This window comes from Mastigoproctus giganteus, chromosome 12 (genome assembly GCF_048544385.1).
Source record: "Mastigoproctus giganteus isolate SK-2022 chromosome 12, ASM4854438v1, whole genome shotgun sequence".
Lineage (NCBI taxonomy): Eukaryota > Metazoa > Arthropoda > Arachnida > Uropygi > Thelyphonidae > Mastigoproctus > Mastigoproctus giganteus.
The window spans coordinates 102,999,907-103,018,560 of NC_143586.1; the positions used below are offsets into that span (position 1 = coordinate 102,999,907).

The window sequence follows — 18,654 nt, forward strand, 5'->3', positions numbered from 1 at the left end:
AAACATATTTTGTTTCAATATCTGAGAGTAAATACATCAATTAATAAAAGTATGTATACTTATAGCTAAATTCTAAATTTTGTATCAGATCTGTTTATGTTGTTGTTATTTGGTTTTTTTAGGAGCATTAGCAACTAAGGCCATATTGCTCCAGGAATATGCGGTGGTCATTCCCTGACCTTTCCGCATCCTCGATATTTGGTGGTGACGGAAATCTGTTTATTTATACTTGTTCTGGAGGGAAAGCATAAAATTGAGGAAATATTTTAAGTGGGATGCAAAGTATAAAAGTTTGGGAAACTTCTGGTGTATGTATATGTAGTTTAAACCCTCCCGTCTTGCGGAAATTCTAGTCAAGGACAGTGTATGTGCTGTTTACTTCATCCCAATTGTACTTTGCTAATTCAGCCTTTAGACCAAGGAATTCTTTTGTGCGTTCAAGTGCAGGTACAGGGATGTATTTCTGCGGAAAATGCTATACACTGGTAACAAAGGTACAGGGATAAAAGAATTTCAGAAAGAATTTAATGTTAAAGATGTACTTTTGAGTGCAGCAAAGTCCTGGGACAATGTACCCAAGGATACTTTGATAAATGGCTAGCATAAACTACAGCCATCTAACTTATTTTTTGACAGTGATGAACCTAATTTTTGTGGTTTTCATGTGTCTGGTGAGGAAGAAATAGTGAAGAATTTATTAGAATATTCAAAAGGTTTGTCATGTGAAGTAGCCAAGTCACTTGATGAAGGGGCTATACAAGAGTGTATAAACATTGATGGTGATGCTCCAGTTGTGCTCCAACTCACTGATAGTGAAATTGTAGATATGATAATGAATGCTGATAAGAACAAATCAGATGAGAGTAATGATGATGACGATGGTGATGACAGTGCACTGAAAGAGGAAGACAAAGTGTCTATAGATGGGTGCATCAGCCTGACTGAGGAACCGATCCAGGGAATGGAGCAAAAGAGGTTCGTCAGTGAGCAGCATATAATGTAGATGTATAAAATACAATAGGTTTTCATTAAAGAAAAACCAAAGTATATGAAACAACAGAATCTGCAGAACATATTTCCAAAGATAAACTTTCAAGTGACATTCAGTCTAAGGCCTCAGCCTCAACTTTCAACCTCCAATACCTGTGCTTCTCTTACTGTACCCCAGATGTTGAATTGTCCTGAGATGAAGATTAGTGGATTAATATTGATTAAACAGACCCTGCTTTAGAAGTGTATTGATTTGTATCCGTTAAATACAACTTTTTTCTTTACTTTTCATTGTTTATTTTATATTTTAAGTATATATTTAGGCCAGAAAACTGGAAAATCCATAAATCAAGGTTACCTCCGGTCCCAAGCTTGCTGGATAAATGGTCTGGGACCTGTGTATATATATATAGTCGATTCCGGTTAATTGGGACACATCGGGACTAGTGCATTTTGGCCCAATTAAGGGGCTGTTCCAATTATCCGAAGTTTTACGTAAATAGTTAAAAATACAATGTACCCCCCCCCCCTTTTACAATTGGTTCAGTGTACAATCAAATCACGTTACGATGGAGTCACCATAGTAAAGTACCATTCACTATACGATGTGTAGTAAGCGGCGGTCATTGTGATCACGTTTGTGAATTGAATTTTAATTCTATTAAACAGCGATTCTAATCAGCGAAAATGGGAGGAATATTATCCACAGGCTATAAAAGCAAAGATATATTAAGCACAAATTTACCCTTTATTACCTTACCAATTAAAAAATTAAATGATACCGTAAAATCGGAAGAATATATGTAATAATCGGAATAATTAATATGTACTGTAATATGTACATACCTAACTAACTAGTTGACATTTTTCAGTGAAATTTGTGGGTGGGGGTTAAAATTTAAAACAGTAACAAGATAAGCAATCAATAACAAGGGACACGGCACACACAAATTGCAAGTAACACGATACGTGCAAGTCAGAACGGAGTAACGAGTTACAAAGCTTTAAAAAGGAATGAAGAGAAGATCTGAAAATTAATTTTTTTATATGATTGAAGATTACATGGAAGTGTAAACACATTTTACCATAATAACCCACAGAATTCCAGCTGTCGGTATTATCACAAATTCACTAAGATTGAGTTTACTATCCGTTTATGATAGATTTCACTATCAGAAAAGCCCAATAAACAGGTGAACGCTAATTGATTTTATTGTTTTGTGGTTGTGACCTCCAGACAATCGTAGCGTGATCTCCAGTGCTGTGGTCTCCTACCCCAATTAAACGGCATTTTGTATCAATTAAGCGAAGTAAACCCTGGGTATTTTCTCGATTGGGTTCTGTTTTTTAAGATTTGCCCCGATTAACCGGTGGCCCAAATAACCGGAATCCACTGTATATATACATATATATAAGGAAAGAAAGGTGAATTTCCTTTCTGGATTCTTACTTGAAAGCTTTTAAATAAAGAATCACTTGAGTAAAACAGGAAGAAAAGACAGTCGAAAATAAATATAACTTATTCGCTGAGAAAGAGCACTCCATATATGGCACAAAAATTGCTAGGTCACTATCGCTTGGCACTCTGGGCCGTTGAAGTTATGATTAAAAAAAAAAAAAAAAGTCAATAACTGGAATAAAGACATATCAACTAAATGCTGGAACATTATATATCATGCCTGATAGGGCAAGTAGAGCTTGTTTTTGAGACGGTTATATATATATATATATATTTAAAGGACTGGCTTCTCTGAACCTCACTTTAGATTTCTCTGATATGACTTTAGCACAGATTTAGATTTTGATGTTTCCAAAATTCATGGTGTTTCTGGGTGTACTTCTTAGTACAATGTCCTTAACATATGTAAGAGATATGTTCCAGGACTCCTTACGTAAGTCAAGTTTTACATAACTCGGGAATGACTAATAAAATGTTGCTACTATATCCCTGCTATGCCAAAATTACAAAAACCACATAATATCGTCAGAAGAATGAAGAAAAATAATTATATATTTTTCAGTTAATTAGTTATATATTTTTTATGTATTAGTTATATATATAAAAAAATAGTTATATATTTTCAATTAGTTCAATTAAAACCTTTATCTGGGGACAGTGGCGAAGTATCTAGAGTGGCAAATAAGAAAAGAAAACGCAATCAGTTATTATGTATGAGAAATACATATCAGTAATTAATTACTGATATGTATTTATGCATTTCGTATTATAGTTGACTTCATTGGTGCCAATCCCTTCACTGCTTTCTCATATTCTGTCTTTGTCCTCTATTATTGTGTTCACTGTTAACACCGACAAATCTAAATTCCTCGCGATACTTGTTAATATTTGACCATTTTCATAAATCCGTATTATTTTAATTTTCTGATCCAAATCGATCGCTTTTCTTTTCTTGGTAGATCTACTAGTGCCACTGTCACTTATTCTCTTAGTCAGCACCACGATAATGGTCAAAATGAAATTTTCTGTAAAGAACTTCACAGGGTTAAGGTGGAAACACACTATTATCACCTCACATGAGCTCACATTTTACTAAAGCACATTTCTGGAGGTCACTACCATAAAGACAATTTGCAGTTTCCGGTTCATTGAGCTGTTATGTTACTGCCATTCATTATAAACAGGTAGTAAACTCGATCTATTGCATTTGCGATAACACCAATAGCTGGAATTCTGTAGGTTTTTATGTTATCATGGTGAAATGTGTGTTCTGTTCTGTTCACTGAAATCTTCAATCATATAAAAAAAAAAAATTTTCAGAATCTTCTCTTCATTCCTATTTTTTAAACTTGTTACTTCATATCTCACTTGTGCAATTTGTGTGTGCCATGTTCGTCGTTACTGATTGACTTTTTTTCTTTTTTTTTTTACAAACAGTAAGAATTGTTTTCTTAGATACACATTCCTCCTATACATAATATGCAAGCTACTTCCTTCAAATTGATAGGTATAGATGTGCCCAGATATGTTGTTATACCTAGACCTGCAAGTTAGACAGCTTTATAAGTATGTGAAGTGTTTCTTTTGAATTCTGTTGTTTTCTAGTGCAATCATGTCAATTAGTATCTGCTTCTAATGCAATTTTCATATTCTGTGTCTTTGACAAGTGGTTGTGTGACAATTCAAATATATTCAGTTAAATTTGTGGTAATTATGTTGTGACAAAATAAAGGCAAAATATATACCAGCATTTGTGAAAAACATATATGCCACATATTTTGGAATTAAATCAGGTGACCAAGATAAAAGTTGAACCCCATAAAGTATGCTGTACATGTGGGGGCTTGCAATTATGGAAATGTGATAAAAAGATAGTCACGACATTTGCCATTCCCATGGTGTAGAATGAACCTTGGGATCATACTAATGACTGCTACTTTTGTTCTGTAACTATAGTAAGTTAGAATGCAAACAACAAGCAGAGCAGAGCATTGTGTACCTAAAAACATTACTTCAGCTGTCAGGTTAGTACTCCATGGACCTGAAATACCAGTACCACCTCCACCATTCTTTCTTAAACATATGCCATCAGATCCTGAATCTGGCATTTGAGATCCAGAGGGTGACATAAACTATTGTGATGAAGAAATTCACAACTCTGGACCACAGCTGTTTATAAAAAGTGAACTCAATGAGATCTTGTGAGAAATTGAAATCTACCCAAAGGATCTGCACAGCTTTTAGGGTTAAGACTGAAATCCAAGAATCTGCTAACCCCAGGAATAGTTATTTCATGGTATAGACATCATGAAAAAGAATTATGTCACCATTTTTTCGAAGAAGACTCAATGATGTGCAAAATTCCTGCGGTTATAAGCCTTTTTGGAATTTTCTGCCAAACAACAGAGTGGGGGCTATTTATTGATTCACTGAAGTAAAACCTCAAAGAAGTTATCTTCCATAAAGGAAACAAGTATGCATTTATTCCTGCAGTCCATTCAGCACACTTAAAAGAAAACTATGAAAATGTTAAGCTTCTTTGGAAAAAGTTCAGTAGAAGGATCATGGTTGGCTAATGTGTGGAAATTTTAAAGTCACTGGTCTGCTACTTGGCCAACAACTTGGATACACAAAGAATGCCTTGCTTTATGTGCAAGTGGGATAGTTGATAAAGAAGTGAACAATGTGAAAGGAAAATGTAATAACCAAGACAGTCTCTAATGCTGGGTTCAAAGAACATTAAAGAGGAGCCACTAGCAAATTGAAACAGTACTGTTACCTTCTCTGCATATAAAGCTAGGTTTAATGAAACAGTTTGTCCAAGCCCTAAATAATTGTTTCAAGTATGTTTGAGCTAAATTCCCATTGCTTACATATGATTCAAAGCAGGAATTTTTATCAGACCTCAAATCCACAATCTGCTGCTACACTGTATTTGAAAAATCCATGAACTAAACTGAAAGAGATGCTTGAACTAGCTTCAAAAATATAGTATACAATTTTTGGGAAACAATAAACACCCAGATTATAAGGTTGTAAGTGAATGATAGAAAAGTTCAGAAACCAGGCTGCAATATGGAGTGTTAAGGTACACTTACTAAACTTTCATCTCAACTATTTACTAAGAAATTTAGGTAGTTTAAGTAAAGAGCAGAAGGAAAAATCCCATCAGGATATAAAAGAAATGGCAAAAAAGTATCAAGGGGAAATGGAATGTCATTATGATAGCCAACTACTGCTGGATGCAAAAAAGGCCAGCCAACAAAACTAGCTTGTTTAACCCAGTTTAGAGTACAGTCATCCCTCAATTTTGCTTTTGTGCAGTCAAGTATTACTACCAAAATTTTATATTTTAGATTGTGTGGCAAGTTTTGCTACCTGCACAATTTTTGTTTACAAAGCTTCAAAAATAGGAATGAAAAGCAATTTTGAAATTTTATTTATGTTTTTTACATGATTGAAGATTTCATTGAAGGAGAAATACATTTCACCATAATAAGGTAGAATCCCACAGAATTCTACATCTGTCGGTATTACTGCAAATGTAATAAGATTGAGTTTACTACCTGTTTAAAATTAGATGCACTAACAGAAAAGCCCAATAAACCGGAAAGTGCAAATTGTTTTTATTGTTTTATGGTTGTGACCTCCAGAAACGTGTTTTAGAAAAATATCACAAAAGCGTTCAAAACTGATTCTTATAACAAACAGCAATAAACAGTGGTGTTTGTCCGATTATTTTTGAAGCACCTTCCTCATTCCAGAATCCCCTTCATCAGTTATCCTACGTTAGCCTTTTCTGGTTCGCGCAGCGTAAAGTGTTTTAATTGGCAAGCATTACTTTTGCTGATTTAATATTTGTTGTCTACATAAAATGTGTGTTTAATTAGTGCCTAAAATGAAGAAAACTATAACAAAAATAAATTTTAAATTTAGAGGAAAAATTAAAAATTGTTAAGGAGTTAGAAAATGGCAAAAAGGTTGTGACATTGGCCAAGAAATACAGCATAAATGAATATAGCATTCGACAAATTAGGGAAAATGCTGAGAAAATTAAAAGTTCAGTTATCTGTTCCACATCATTGGCTGCAAAATGCACTCCAAAAGTGAGAAATCCATTAACAGACAAAACTGAAAAATTACTTTCTTTCTGGATAGAGGAAATTTTTAATTGCTTACAAGAAGAAGCCGGTCCATCCAATGCAGATGTCTTTCAGGCCAGTAAGGGCTGGTTTGAAAATTTTAAAAAACGTCAAAGTCTTCACAATAAAATTAACGGGTGAAGCAGCCAGTGCAGATACGGAAGCTGCTTCTTTGTATCTGAAAACTTTCAAGGATGTTCTTACGACTGAGAGCTACCTAGCAAGTCAATGTTTAATGCTGATGAGACCAGCTTATTTTGGAAGCACATGCCAAGCCGAACATTCATTTCAACTGCCCCAGGTTTCAAAGCCCCAGGTTTCAAAGCTGCAAAATATAGGTTAACACTTTTGTTATGTGGCAATGCAGAGCGGGACTTTAAGTGTAAACCGCTGCTAATTTATACATCAGAAAATCCTAGTGCTTTTAAAGGAATATCAAAAAGCTCCTTACCAGTTCATTGGAAATTGAGCAAAAAAGCCTGGATGACAGCTAAAATCTTCAAGGATTGGTTTTTAAATTGCTTTTGTGTCGAAACAAAAATATATTGCATGAAGAAGAAAAAGAACATAGAATTCAAAATCTTGCTCATTCTTGACAATGTGCCCAATCATCCTGCACATTTGTCTGATCTGCACCCAAATGTGAAAGTTACATTTCTTCCAGCGAATACAAGTTCGTTAATTCAGCTGATGGACCAACGTTTTATAGCTTCCTTTAAACTTTATTACCTAAGAAGATCTTTTTTACAATTGGTAGAAGCTACTGACTAAACAGGCATTCTTTCAATTTGAGATTATTGGTGGAATTATAACATTCTTGATGCTGTAAAAAATACTGAATTCGCACGGGGTGAAGTTAAGAATAAACAATGAATGCAGTGTGGAAAAAGCTGTGGCTACAAAGCTGCACTAAAGAAGCCATGGTCGAAATACCGAAGGAAGTTGAGATTGTGGGAATTGGCAAAATGATTAGCGGAGAGGGATTTGAAGAACTGGAACCAGCAGATATCACAGTCGTTGAATCTCATCGAGAACAATTATCAGTGGATGATATTTTTTCGCAATGTGAAGAAGATGACAAAAATGATAAAAACGAAGAAGATGCACACAAAAATTTGACTGTGAAGAGACTAGCTGAGTTTTAAAGACTTGCAAATCAGCTTAGCCAAGAAGCTCTGGATATGGATCCTAATTTTGAAAGGAGTTTAAATTTTCGCAGAACTTTCTTTTTCTTAGCTTTAGTTCCTTATGAAGAAATTTATGGAGAAAAACCGTGCTTCTAAGCAAACAATTTTAACTAATTTTTTCAAAAGGTGTCAGATACTGTTGCAAGTTTATTACATGAAAACAGCAACAAAGAATTAAAAATCTAGAGTTAAGTATTAGCAAGATTAATTTAAGAGTTAAGTATTAGCAAGATTAAATGCAAAGTACTGCATATGGGTAGAAGTAACCCCAGAGAAACGTACCAACTGTGTGGTATTACACTTAAGGTGGTAGAAAATGAAAAAGACCTGGGAGTAATTGTGCAGTCAGATATGAAGTTCTCTGAGCAATGCAGACAGGCTGCCAGGGCAGGTCATGAGGTTTTGTCAATGATATATAGGAATTTTGCTAGCAGGGAAAAGGAGGTGATTATCCCTCTGTATAAGGCAATGGTCAGGCCACGCCTTGAATACTGCGTACAGGTCTGGAGGCCTCATTTTAGGAAGGATGTAGATTTGCTTGAGCGTGTACAGAGAAGGGCAACAAGATTGGTGAGGGGAATGAAGGGATCCTCTTACCAAGAGAGGCGTAAGTTCTGCAAATTGCAGTGGCTGGAGACTAGGCACCTGCGTGGTGATCTGATTGAGGTGTATAAGGCCTTGAATGGGTTGAGCACGCTGAATTCTGATGGGATCCTTCCACTTTTTCTGATTACAAACCTAAGGGGGCATAAATTCAAATTAAGAAAGGACAGATGTAGAATAGATGTGCAGAAATTTGCATTTAGCCAGCGAGTGGTTAATTGCTGGAACAAAGTTCCATCTGTCGTTGTGGAAGTTGATAGGTTGAATAAATTTAAGGAAGAACTGGACAGGCATTTGGAGGGAATGGTGTGATTTTTTTTTTTTTTTTTTTTGGCTGATGTTGCATAAGCTCAATACACTTGCTTTCTTGCATCACATGCCACTACAACTACAAGAGTAAAAGCTGGCATTTTACATCATTAAAACAGCTCCCACTCAACTGATCATCCCTGAAACATATCCAAGTCATCCTCATGAAGTGCTTCCAGTTGTGGTCATTTATTACCTTCTGATCTTCACATCATTTGGAAATTTTGATATTACTCCACACATTTGTTTAGCAATATTTTAAGAAAATCAGAGACAGGAACAGTCCCAGCATCAACCCCTGAGAAATCCCACTTCCAACCTTAGCTCATTCTTAACAGGGCTGTTAGCTGGTATTTGGTTTTTAGGAGCATTAGCAACTAAGGCCATATTGCTCCGGGATATGCGGTGGTCATTCCCTGACCTTTAAGCATCCTCCGTATTTGGTGGTGATGGGCTCAAACCCTGGTCTAATCAAGAAGCGTGTGCTACGCACTGCTGCTCCTTCCCACCTGGCTACGGAGGCGCCACTCTTAACAGGGAATTATCCAGCAAAGCCCACTAGCATAACCAACTTTGATAATCAAAATTATTCTACGACTGCCATCATAATTAATCTTAATAATTAACCTTCACATGGGCTGATGCATTCCCTCACTGCTTCTCTCCATAACTGGATATGTAATATCTACCTCAGGGGCCTTAGTATTTGCCTTCAGACTCCAAAGTTTTTCTAGTAAATAATCCTCTGTAATTTCAATATTGCTGATTTCATAGGGCTTATGTTCATAGGCAGTTTTTCCTCATTCTAAAGGTGTTTCTTTTATAAAGATCAATGCAGAACACTTCTATTAAATTCATTAGCTACATCAGTTACGGTATAAATAACTTTTCTGCATTTAATTTTTTTTTCATTGCACACACACCCACAACTTTGTTTTTTTCTTTTTGCTCTCTTAACTAATGAGTTCTTAAACTCAGTCTTTGCCAGTCTAATCATTTCTATAGTACTATTACAAATCAGCTTATAACTTTATATGCTTCATGGCTCTTCATTGATCTATTAAACTGTCCAGTTCTTTATTCATCAAGCTCTGCACACTCCTTGTGCTGAATTTATTAAGTGATTATATATGCACTTGTAGTTTCCATGACAGCAACTTTGAAATTATTTGAACAGTGTCTTAGACTGTCATCCCCTTTCCTGATATTGAATCTCCATTCTAACATTTAAGAACCAAGACCTCATTCATTCATTCATCATCCACCTTAGCATTCCATGCTCTCTCCCTCTGAAGGATTCATTTATTGTTAATCCTATGCTGCATCTGGTTGCAGATGATACTAGGGCTCTGACAAGCCCTAGTATTTCCCATATGTTGATAAAGATAATAATCATCTAATTAGTTTAAAAATTTGTCACCCTCCCAATTACTTTTAATAAGTGGCAAACCGAAATGTCCAATGATGAACCACTCACATTTGAGTGTCTATTCTATCTGTATGTAGAGGATCTCATTATCATTAACTTCTTAGAAATCTTCACTCTCATTTTCCTTTGCTTACTGCACACCACAATGTATTCAGTGCTGGCATGTAACCGTTCTGAGTTTGGGAATGTCTGGACTCTCCCATCCTTCCTCAATACATCAAGGGTTTCTAACTTGCTCATTTTATCAGCAACACTCCTATTATTGTTGTCAACAGAGTTCAAGCTAATATCCATCAGATGCCTTGTTACTGTAGAAACTGCAAACAAAATGTGCCTTCATATTCTGCTGTAGTAAATGATGTCATTGTTTTAACAATCACCTTAAAAAATATGTCAAACATAAACAATCAAACAAAGCACTTTCATTCCATTCAACAGCACACTATCAGCTTCTATCACACATTATCACAATCTCCACCTGTATTTCATGAATAAGGCAAATCAAACAAGGCAGTAACAGGTATTCACAGACTAGCAAAATTTCAAGAAGCTTTAACTCAGCAGGGCATTTTCAGACTAATGTTCATAAAAAATTTTTCTTTCTTACTGGTTTCCCAAACATGCTTCTGAAGTTTGGAAGGAGAGTTCTGAATTACCTTATGAACTGTTAAAGATTACATCCACAAATTCTTTGAATTATACAATTTCAAATTGATATATTGGGTTACTGACTATCACAGCAACTAGTTCTTTTAACATTAATTCTTGTGATTCCAAAACATTTGTCCAGAAAATGTTTTATTTATTTTATTTTTTGCCATTTCTTTCTACTCACTACAGAGTTTAACTTCTCAATTTCAACTTTTAGACCTCTTTCTGAACCGTTTTGTATCAATATCATTTTCGTTTTCACCTTACTAACTAATAAAGAAGTCACAGTACTGGAAACATTTCAAACTTTTACTAAATCACAAAACAATGCCAATACTATGTTAAATTTAGGTACTGGGTTAACCAATTGTAGCATTTCAATAAATTAACTTAATACATAATGGTAGTACAGCTATTTTATTATTCTTTTACAATGGCAAGCCAGTATCACTGCCCCCCACCCTTTCAAATATTTCATCTTCTCAATATCAACTTTGACCTCTTTCTGCACTCTTGTACTACTTCTAAAAAAAATTTTTTTTGCAGTTCATTAATCATTGTCTTAGTCATAATGACCAATAAAAATATATAAATCTCAGGGTATTTCTTTCAGTGTTCCATGGTGGTGGATCAGTGATAAATATTAACATTAATAAAGCTTATTAATATGTTTCATTTGCCAAAGACAATTTTTTTAATTTCTTGTTGAATAAGTAACTACTAAAAACTGTGACTTCTTATGAACTTAAACCAACTCTATCTCACATGATATATAATGGAAGGAGGTTTTTTTTTTTTTTTTTGAAAGGACAAGAGAATAAAAAGGAACTATTCTGCACTTTTATTTAAAGACAAAAATAAAAAACTTCTTTAATTACCTGAGAGATCAGATGACTCAATCATGTTATCATCAATATCATTCCAGTATAATCTTCCATCTTCATAATCAATTGTTAACCCACTAGCACGGCCAACTTTGCTAATCAAAATTATTCTACGACTGCCATCCATGGCTGCCCTTTCAATGCGATTGTGTGCACCCCAGTCACTCCAATACATAAACCTATTTATTTAAAAAATCAATAATCAAAATAAATTTCATGTAAAGACAAAATTAACAGTTATATAATTTTGCAGCTAGGGCTTGGAGTACTGTTCGTTTATTCATCAAATCTTCCAACAAAACCTTATTATTTCAATACTTACCTCTAAGATCTGTGTTTAGGTTTAAAATTCATAAAAAGCAAAAGTGGAGGTAACAGATTAACTACATTAAATTAAATAAGAGCATGCCGTGAGGAAGAAGAAGTGCACTGCTTTTACCCCAGTTGTCATCTATAAAAGAAACTGCATAAAAAGGACTAGGACAGAGTGTCAATAACTAGGAGCCTAAATTTAAGACTTTCAATGCTGTCATCGTCAGTTGGTTATGCGATACAAGTAGAAGGTAGTCATTTATTTATAGTAACTTTATTTCCCAAGATGAATCACATTATACATGGGGAAATTTGAGATGTGTCAGGTGCCATATTGGTGAAAGGTTTGCCAGTAATTTAGCGTTTAGGATTTCGTGTGACGTATTTTTTTGGAACCATTCTATAGAAAGGGCTTCATACTGGAGTATTTTGTAATTAGAACTTAACTTGACTAAGGTGATTGCAGAGTCTATTAATGGATTATGACTTAAAGATTGTGCGTGTTGACTGAGTTAGATTTTAAATTAGATTTTACCAGACTGGTTAGATTTTAAACTATTATAATGATAATATGCTCTTGTGTTTGCTGTTCAGATAATCCATATTTAGTGGTAATGCTATCTATGTAACAAGCATTACAGTCTGGTTGGCATTTAATAAGATATATTATATTGTTTATGTCGCAGATATTGTATTTATTGACTCAATTTATCCTCTTCCAACTTCCTAATTTCCTACTTCTACTTTAACCACATGGATGCATTAATGGTGAACAAGGGTCGTGAATACTCTAAAATCCTCGTCAAATATTTTAATAGTAAATTACATATTAAATTCCTTAAGAAGTATCTCAACAATAATGTTATCCCAAAATTTGCTCATGTATGTACAAGAGAAAAATGCCAGAAATATCCTTATATTATTCAGCAAATTTCATTGGCTATTGTTAAAAACGAATTAAAGAAAATATTTTGAGACAAATACAATTTATTATGCCAAAAATACACTATTATAGATTCTTGCTAAAAAGAAACATGTCTCACAACTCATGGTCTAACTTAGTAAACCAGAATAACATACACATTTCACCAATTAACAGCATCCAAAATACAGTAAACGAAAGACACAAAAAAATAAAAAAAAAAGGAAAGACAAAAGGATTATGCTCACACGCAGAACACACAACCCTCGTTCAACCTCAGTCGCAAAACTTTCATTCAAGTATTTTTCACCTACAGAATTATCTGCTCTCAGATATGGGTTTAATTTTGTTATCAACAATAACCATTATCCTATTTGGGACAGTATAATCAAACTACAGACCAAACTAGAAAATCATCCTGAAAGAACTAGTTGATGCATGAGACAAATAACATCATTAACTCAGATATCAGACCACATCCCAACATTAGCGCACAACAGTTAGCAAATCTCCAAAAAACTCTGTAAAGACACAGATATTGTTATTCAAAAAGGCAACAAAAGAGGCACCACTTTAATCTTAAACAAGTATGCATACACAAAGAAAATTCGAGAAATTCTTTCGGACAATGACACATACACAATCTCTAGACTGACTGAAAAATCAGTTAGACAATCTTCTCAGACATCTCAAAGCCGGTAAAGAAATAAATTTACGCACTCTGCAAAACATAGGTATTAGAAACAATATTTTACCATAAATGTTTGGGACTGTCAAATTACACAAAATAGGCCATCTGTTATGGCCCATAATCTCATATAAAAAAATCAGCATTTGCTAATCTATCATTATTCCCCATTAAAATAATCTCACCGCTTTTCAAAATTTTTTAGAATTTAGAGTAAACAACACCAATCAAGTGTTTGAACAAATTAATATTGTTAACATATTAGATAATGATATGCTCGCATCTTAAGACGTCATAAATGTCGATTACACACTACAGAAACTATGGGAGTTATTAGCAGCAGACCCCACATCTAGGATGCCTGGTGACTTGGCATGGGATTTTCTTCATAATTTTCAATATTATGGAGTAGTGGTTGCTGCTCAATATGTTCTCATGCATAATCCATTGGACCTTCAGGAACAGATTGACAGATCTATTGCAGAGCTGCTTTTTGATGGTAGGTGGAAGTGTGTGTGTGTGTGTGTGTGTGTGTGTGTGTGTGTGTGTGTGTGTGTGTGTGTGTGTGTGTGTGTGTGTGTGTGTGTGTGTGTGTGTGTGTGTGTGTGTGTGTGTGCAACTCCTCCTCGTGTTGTTGTATATGATGTGTGGTCCTTTCTACATATGGTATAATTTTTGAGTGCACTGTTGTCCTGTAATTTTAAATATGTTTCTGTTTTCGCTTTGTCCACCTTGGTTTTGTCTTTCTTTGGAAAATGGAGACTTCCCATATCGATTTCTTCTTCAACAGAAATTTCAAGTATGGGTTTCTCTCTGAGGTTTACTACCTCTGTATCCATTTGTTCTGAAGGTGCCTCCGTAGCCAGGTGGGAAGGAACAGCAGTGGGTAGCACACGCTTCTTGATTAGACCGAGGTTCGAGCTCGTCACCACCAAATACGGAGGATGCGGAAAGGTCAGGGAATGACCACCGCATATCCCAGAGCAATATGGCTTTAGTTGCTAATGCTCCTAAAAACCAAACAACTTATCCATTTGTTCTGCCATTTTTCTTTCTGCATTACTTTTGCTTTCTTTGATTACATTTCTTCTTACACTTTCTGCATTTTCCAGCAGAAAAGACAGAGGTATATTGACCATTTTTTCTTGTTGCTTTTGTGGTGGAGATGTTTTGTACAATTTGCGAGCCCATTCTGAGATTGAGTCTCTTGGGGGGAATTGTAACATTAGTTTGCATTCCAACAGATTTTAAATTAGGAAGTCTCGTTTCCGGAGTCCTTTTGATTACAGTAACTTGAGCATAAGATGGTTTGTTTCCTGTGTTTATTGTTATCGCTTTTTAGCTTCTTGGTATGAAATGCCATTTTTTGCTTTGTACTTTTGGATTCATTTTTATTTCTTCCAGATTTCACAATCTTTTGAATATGCAGTATACTTTACAATTTGCACATTTATGTTGTCTACTATACAAGAAGAAGTGGCGTGTTCTTGAGAACCGCAGTCACCTTACCTCTACATACAGTCTGCGAGTGGCCAAACTTCTGACAATTAAAGCAGCAGAGAGGATTCAGGATGTATGGTCTAATATTGCAATGTAGATATCCAGCTTTTACTGATCTGGGTGGTTTTGGTGTGTTAAAAGTGAGTATCAGGTTCCTAGTAGGAGTGATTTTCCCTTCTTTTTTAATTGTTATTCTTTTAGCGTTTATGACTCCTTGTTCCTGAAGTTCACTTTAAATTTCCTCCTTGGGTAGATTTAGAAGGTCCCATTCCATAATGACACCTTTTGAGGTATTTAAGGTATTGTGAGGGGATACTGTTACTGGTATTCCTGCAAAGGTTGTAACAATCTTTCAGAATGTTTAGAGTGGACTGATTCTACTAAAATATCACCTGATTTTAATCTCTTAACATTTTTTGGTGGACCGAAATAACTCTCAAGGGTTTACTGTATGAGAAAGGGTGACAACTGGCCTACCGATTTCTGTGTTTGAATGCATTGTAAGGTAAGTTAGGGCATGTAAAGCCTTTATACCAGTTTCCAGTCTCTTTGTGGAGACAGAATCATTTCTTTTCTAATCATTTTAATTGAATCTCTGGGAGGACTAGATTCCTCATAACTTAGATCGGTTATATTCGGATCTATGTACCCAGCAAATTCCTGGGTATTGGAATCAGTTCGCTCCATTTCGCCCTGGCAGGAGCAGTGCACTCTGACTAAAATGCAGGGAAATTTATATTCTAATGTCATGACCTTTATTATAATGCAATTTTTTTTAGAAGTATATTTATTTATAAATATATATATATGTTACACTCAGATTGACCAGTTCATGAACTGGCTGATTTATATTCTGCCCAAATCACGAACTGGCAGATTGCTAAAGGACTTCCCTTAATCTTATACTGGGTTATGATTAATAGTAACCTCAATGGTGTGTATTTGTGAATACGGTATACAGTTATATAGGTTGTGCCAAGCTGTGACAAGAGCAGTGGTTTGCAAGCATAGCTCCTCCTGCCACTGAGTGATTGGCTAGTTTATTCCTTTTTTGTTTAGATTAAAATGTAAATCTGTAATATGCGTTTGAATGTGTTTTTTAGGCTGCTAATTACCACAAATGAAAGTCTAGTAAAAAAAAAAAGAAGAAAAAAGGTTATGTTAGTTTATATGACTATTTCGTAGGGAATTAAATGGGGGGAAGCACACAATGTGTTTCTCCCCACTTGAATTCCCCCCAAATGGCTGTACAAACTAACCTGTTTTTTTAACTAGACTTTCATTTCAAAAATGTATGTGTGTATGTGTGTGTGTGTGTTGTTGCTTGAATTCTTCCCAAACAGTGGTATAAACTAACATAACCTTTTTTTTTTTAATAGACTTTCATTTTAATAGCATGTTTTTGGTTTTTTGCATGAATCCCTTCCAAATAGTTGTATAAATTAACATAATCTTTTTTTTTTTGTTTTTTGGACTTTCATTTCAAATTGTTTTTTTTTTTTTTTACTTGAATCCTCCTGAATTAGCTTATAAACTAAGCTAAAAGGATACACTGTATACTGTCAAATATTAAATCCAGTGCATGAAAGGGGCAGGGCACAATCAAAATTTAGCCCAGTTCACGAAATGCACAAGAGGAGAAGCCAATCACAGAACAGACAAAAATTTGCCCATGTCATGAACTGGTTAATTTCACAATCTGGGTGTAACATATATATAACCTAAAATATGAATTACTTACCCTTCACTAGGGTCCAGTGTTAGAGAGCGTGGATCCTCCATATCCTTCCATAAAAGTACTTTCCGAGCGGAACCATTTAGCCTGGCAACTTCAATACGATTAGAGCCCATATCAGTCCAGTATAAGTTACGTGCAACCCAGTCTACCGCCATACCCTCTGGAAACTGAAGGCCAAACTCTACAACATGTTCTACATGGCTACCATTCATAAAGGCACGACTAATTGTCTAGAATAAAAAAAATAAATAAATAAAAATAAAAAATTCTTGATTTATTTCCCATTTATAAATACCAACTCCTCTATTCAGACAATCAACCTTTCACCCAAAAAAATTAAAGTCTTTAAAGTTGGGGTGTTGCTTATAAGCAGTTGTTACCATGGGGGGGGGGGGTTACCGGCTGTTGAAATCTAGTACAGGTATATACACCGATGAGCCAAAACATTACGACCAGAGAGTCATTATGCAAATCGAAGCAACTGCAGGTGAACTACAGTGTGTGCGCAGGTCGGGACAGAGTATAAAAAACACCTGATACTGAGCTTCGTTAATCAGTATTACTCTTGTTCTTCAGATAGGAAAGCGAGCAGACTTTGACAAAAAGACAAAACAAGTTTGACAAAGGCCAAATTCTAATGGTCAGACGAATGGGTCAGAGCATATCCAAAATGGCACGGCTGGTGGGATACTCATGGTCAGCCATGGTTAGTACCTACCGAAAGTGGTCCGAGGAGGAAAAACCCATGAACAGCTCATCAATACTCGTGGTGAGCGAAGGCTCTCCCGGATGGTACTTGGCAACGGAAGGGCGACTGTGCACAACTAAACGGTAATTGGAATGCTGGTGATGGGAATAAGGTGTTACAGCACACAGTACATCGAACCCTGCTGAAAATGGGGCTGCGTAGCCGCAAGCCACTCCGAGTGCCCAGGCTAACCACGGTTCACCGGTGACAGTGCCTACAATGGGCACAAGAGCATCGAAACTGGACCTTGAGTGATTGGAAGGTCGTCTGGTCCAACGAATCACATTTCCTGTTGCACCGCATGGATGGCTGGTTACATGTGCGTCGTTTACCTGGGGAAGTGATGGTGCCTGGGTGCACCATGGGACAAAACCAAGCTGGTGGCAGCGGTATCATGCTTTGGGCGATGTTCTGCTGGGATACCCTGGGTTCAGTTATCCATGTGCCAGGCACTGTGATGTCTACCACTTACCTAAACATCATTGCTGACCAGGTACACCCCTTTTCGTGGCAACGCTCTTCCCCTCTGGCGGTGCTGTCTTTCAGCAGGATAATATGCCATCCCACACTGCCCGGATTGTTCAAGACTGGTTCGCAGAACATGAGGAAGACTTCCAGGTATTGCCCTGTCCTCCAATTCCCCAGACAACAATCCCATCGAGCATCTGTGATTTGTGTTGGAACAGCAACTCCGATCTGCGATGTCTCAACCACGGACCTAACAGGAGTTAAAGGATCTGCTGGTTACATGTTAGTACCAGACACCATAAGACACATTTAGAAATCTTGTAGCATCCATGCCTCACCAGGTACGAGCTGTTTTGGCTGCAAGTGGAGGACCAACATCAAATTAGGTAGGTGGTCATAATGTTTTGGCTCATCAGTGTAGTTCAGTGTTGTGCCCACAAAAACATGCTTTAGTGTAATGCACACAAAATGAAGTTCAATGTTACGTCCACAAATTGATGCTTAACATTTTGATTAAACGTTATATCAGTTAAGTTCAAATTAAAACAGTTTTATCACCCAGTGGAGTCCTAATGGAAATGCATAATACCTAATTTTGAGTCTAAGACCCAAAAATTAAAATTA

At 35.9% G+C, this 18,654-nt stretch overlaps 1 protein-coding gene across 1 annotated transcript in view; it reads right to left on the minus strand.

The window, feature by feature from the left end:
- Positions 1-18,654, minus strand: part of arr (low-density lipoprotein receptor-related protein 6) — a 324,124-nt gene that overhangs the window by 94,442 nt on the left and 211,028 nt on the right. Inside the window, exons 11-12 of the mRNA XM_090386404.1 lie at positions 16,818-17,044; positions 11,649-11,833 (exon numbers count right to left, since the gene is read on the minus strand). Of these exons, the coding sequence (XP_090242530.1) occupies positions 11,649-11,833; positions 16,818-17,044 (412 nt within the window). The remainder of the gene's footprint in view (positions 1-11,648; positions 11,834-16,817; positions 17,045-18,654) is intronic.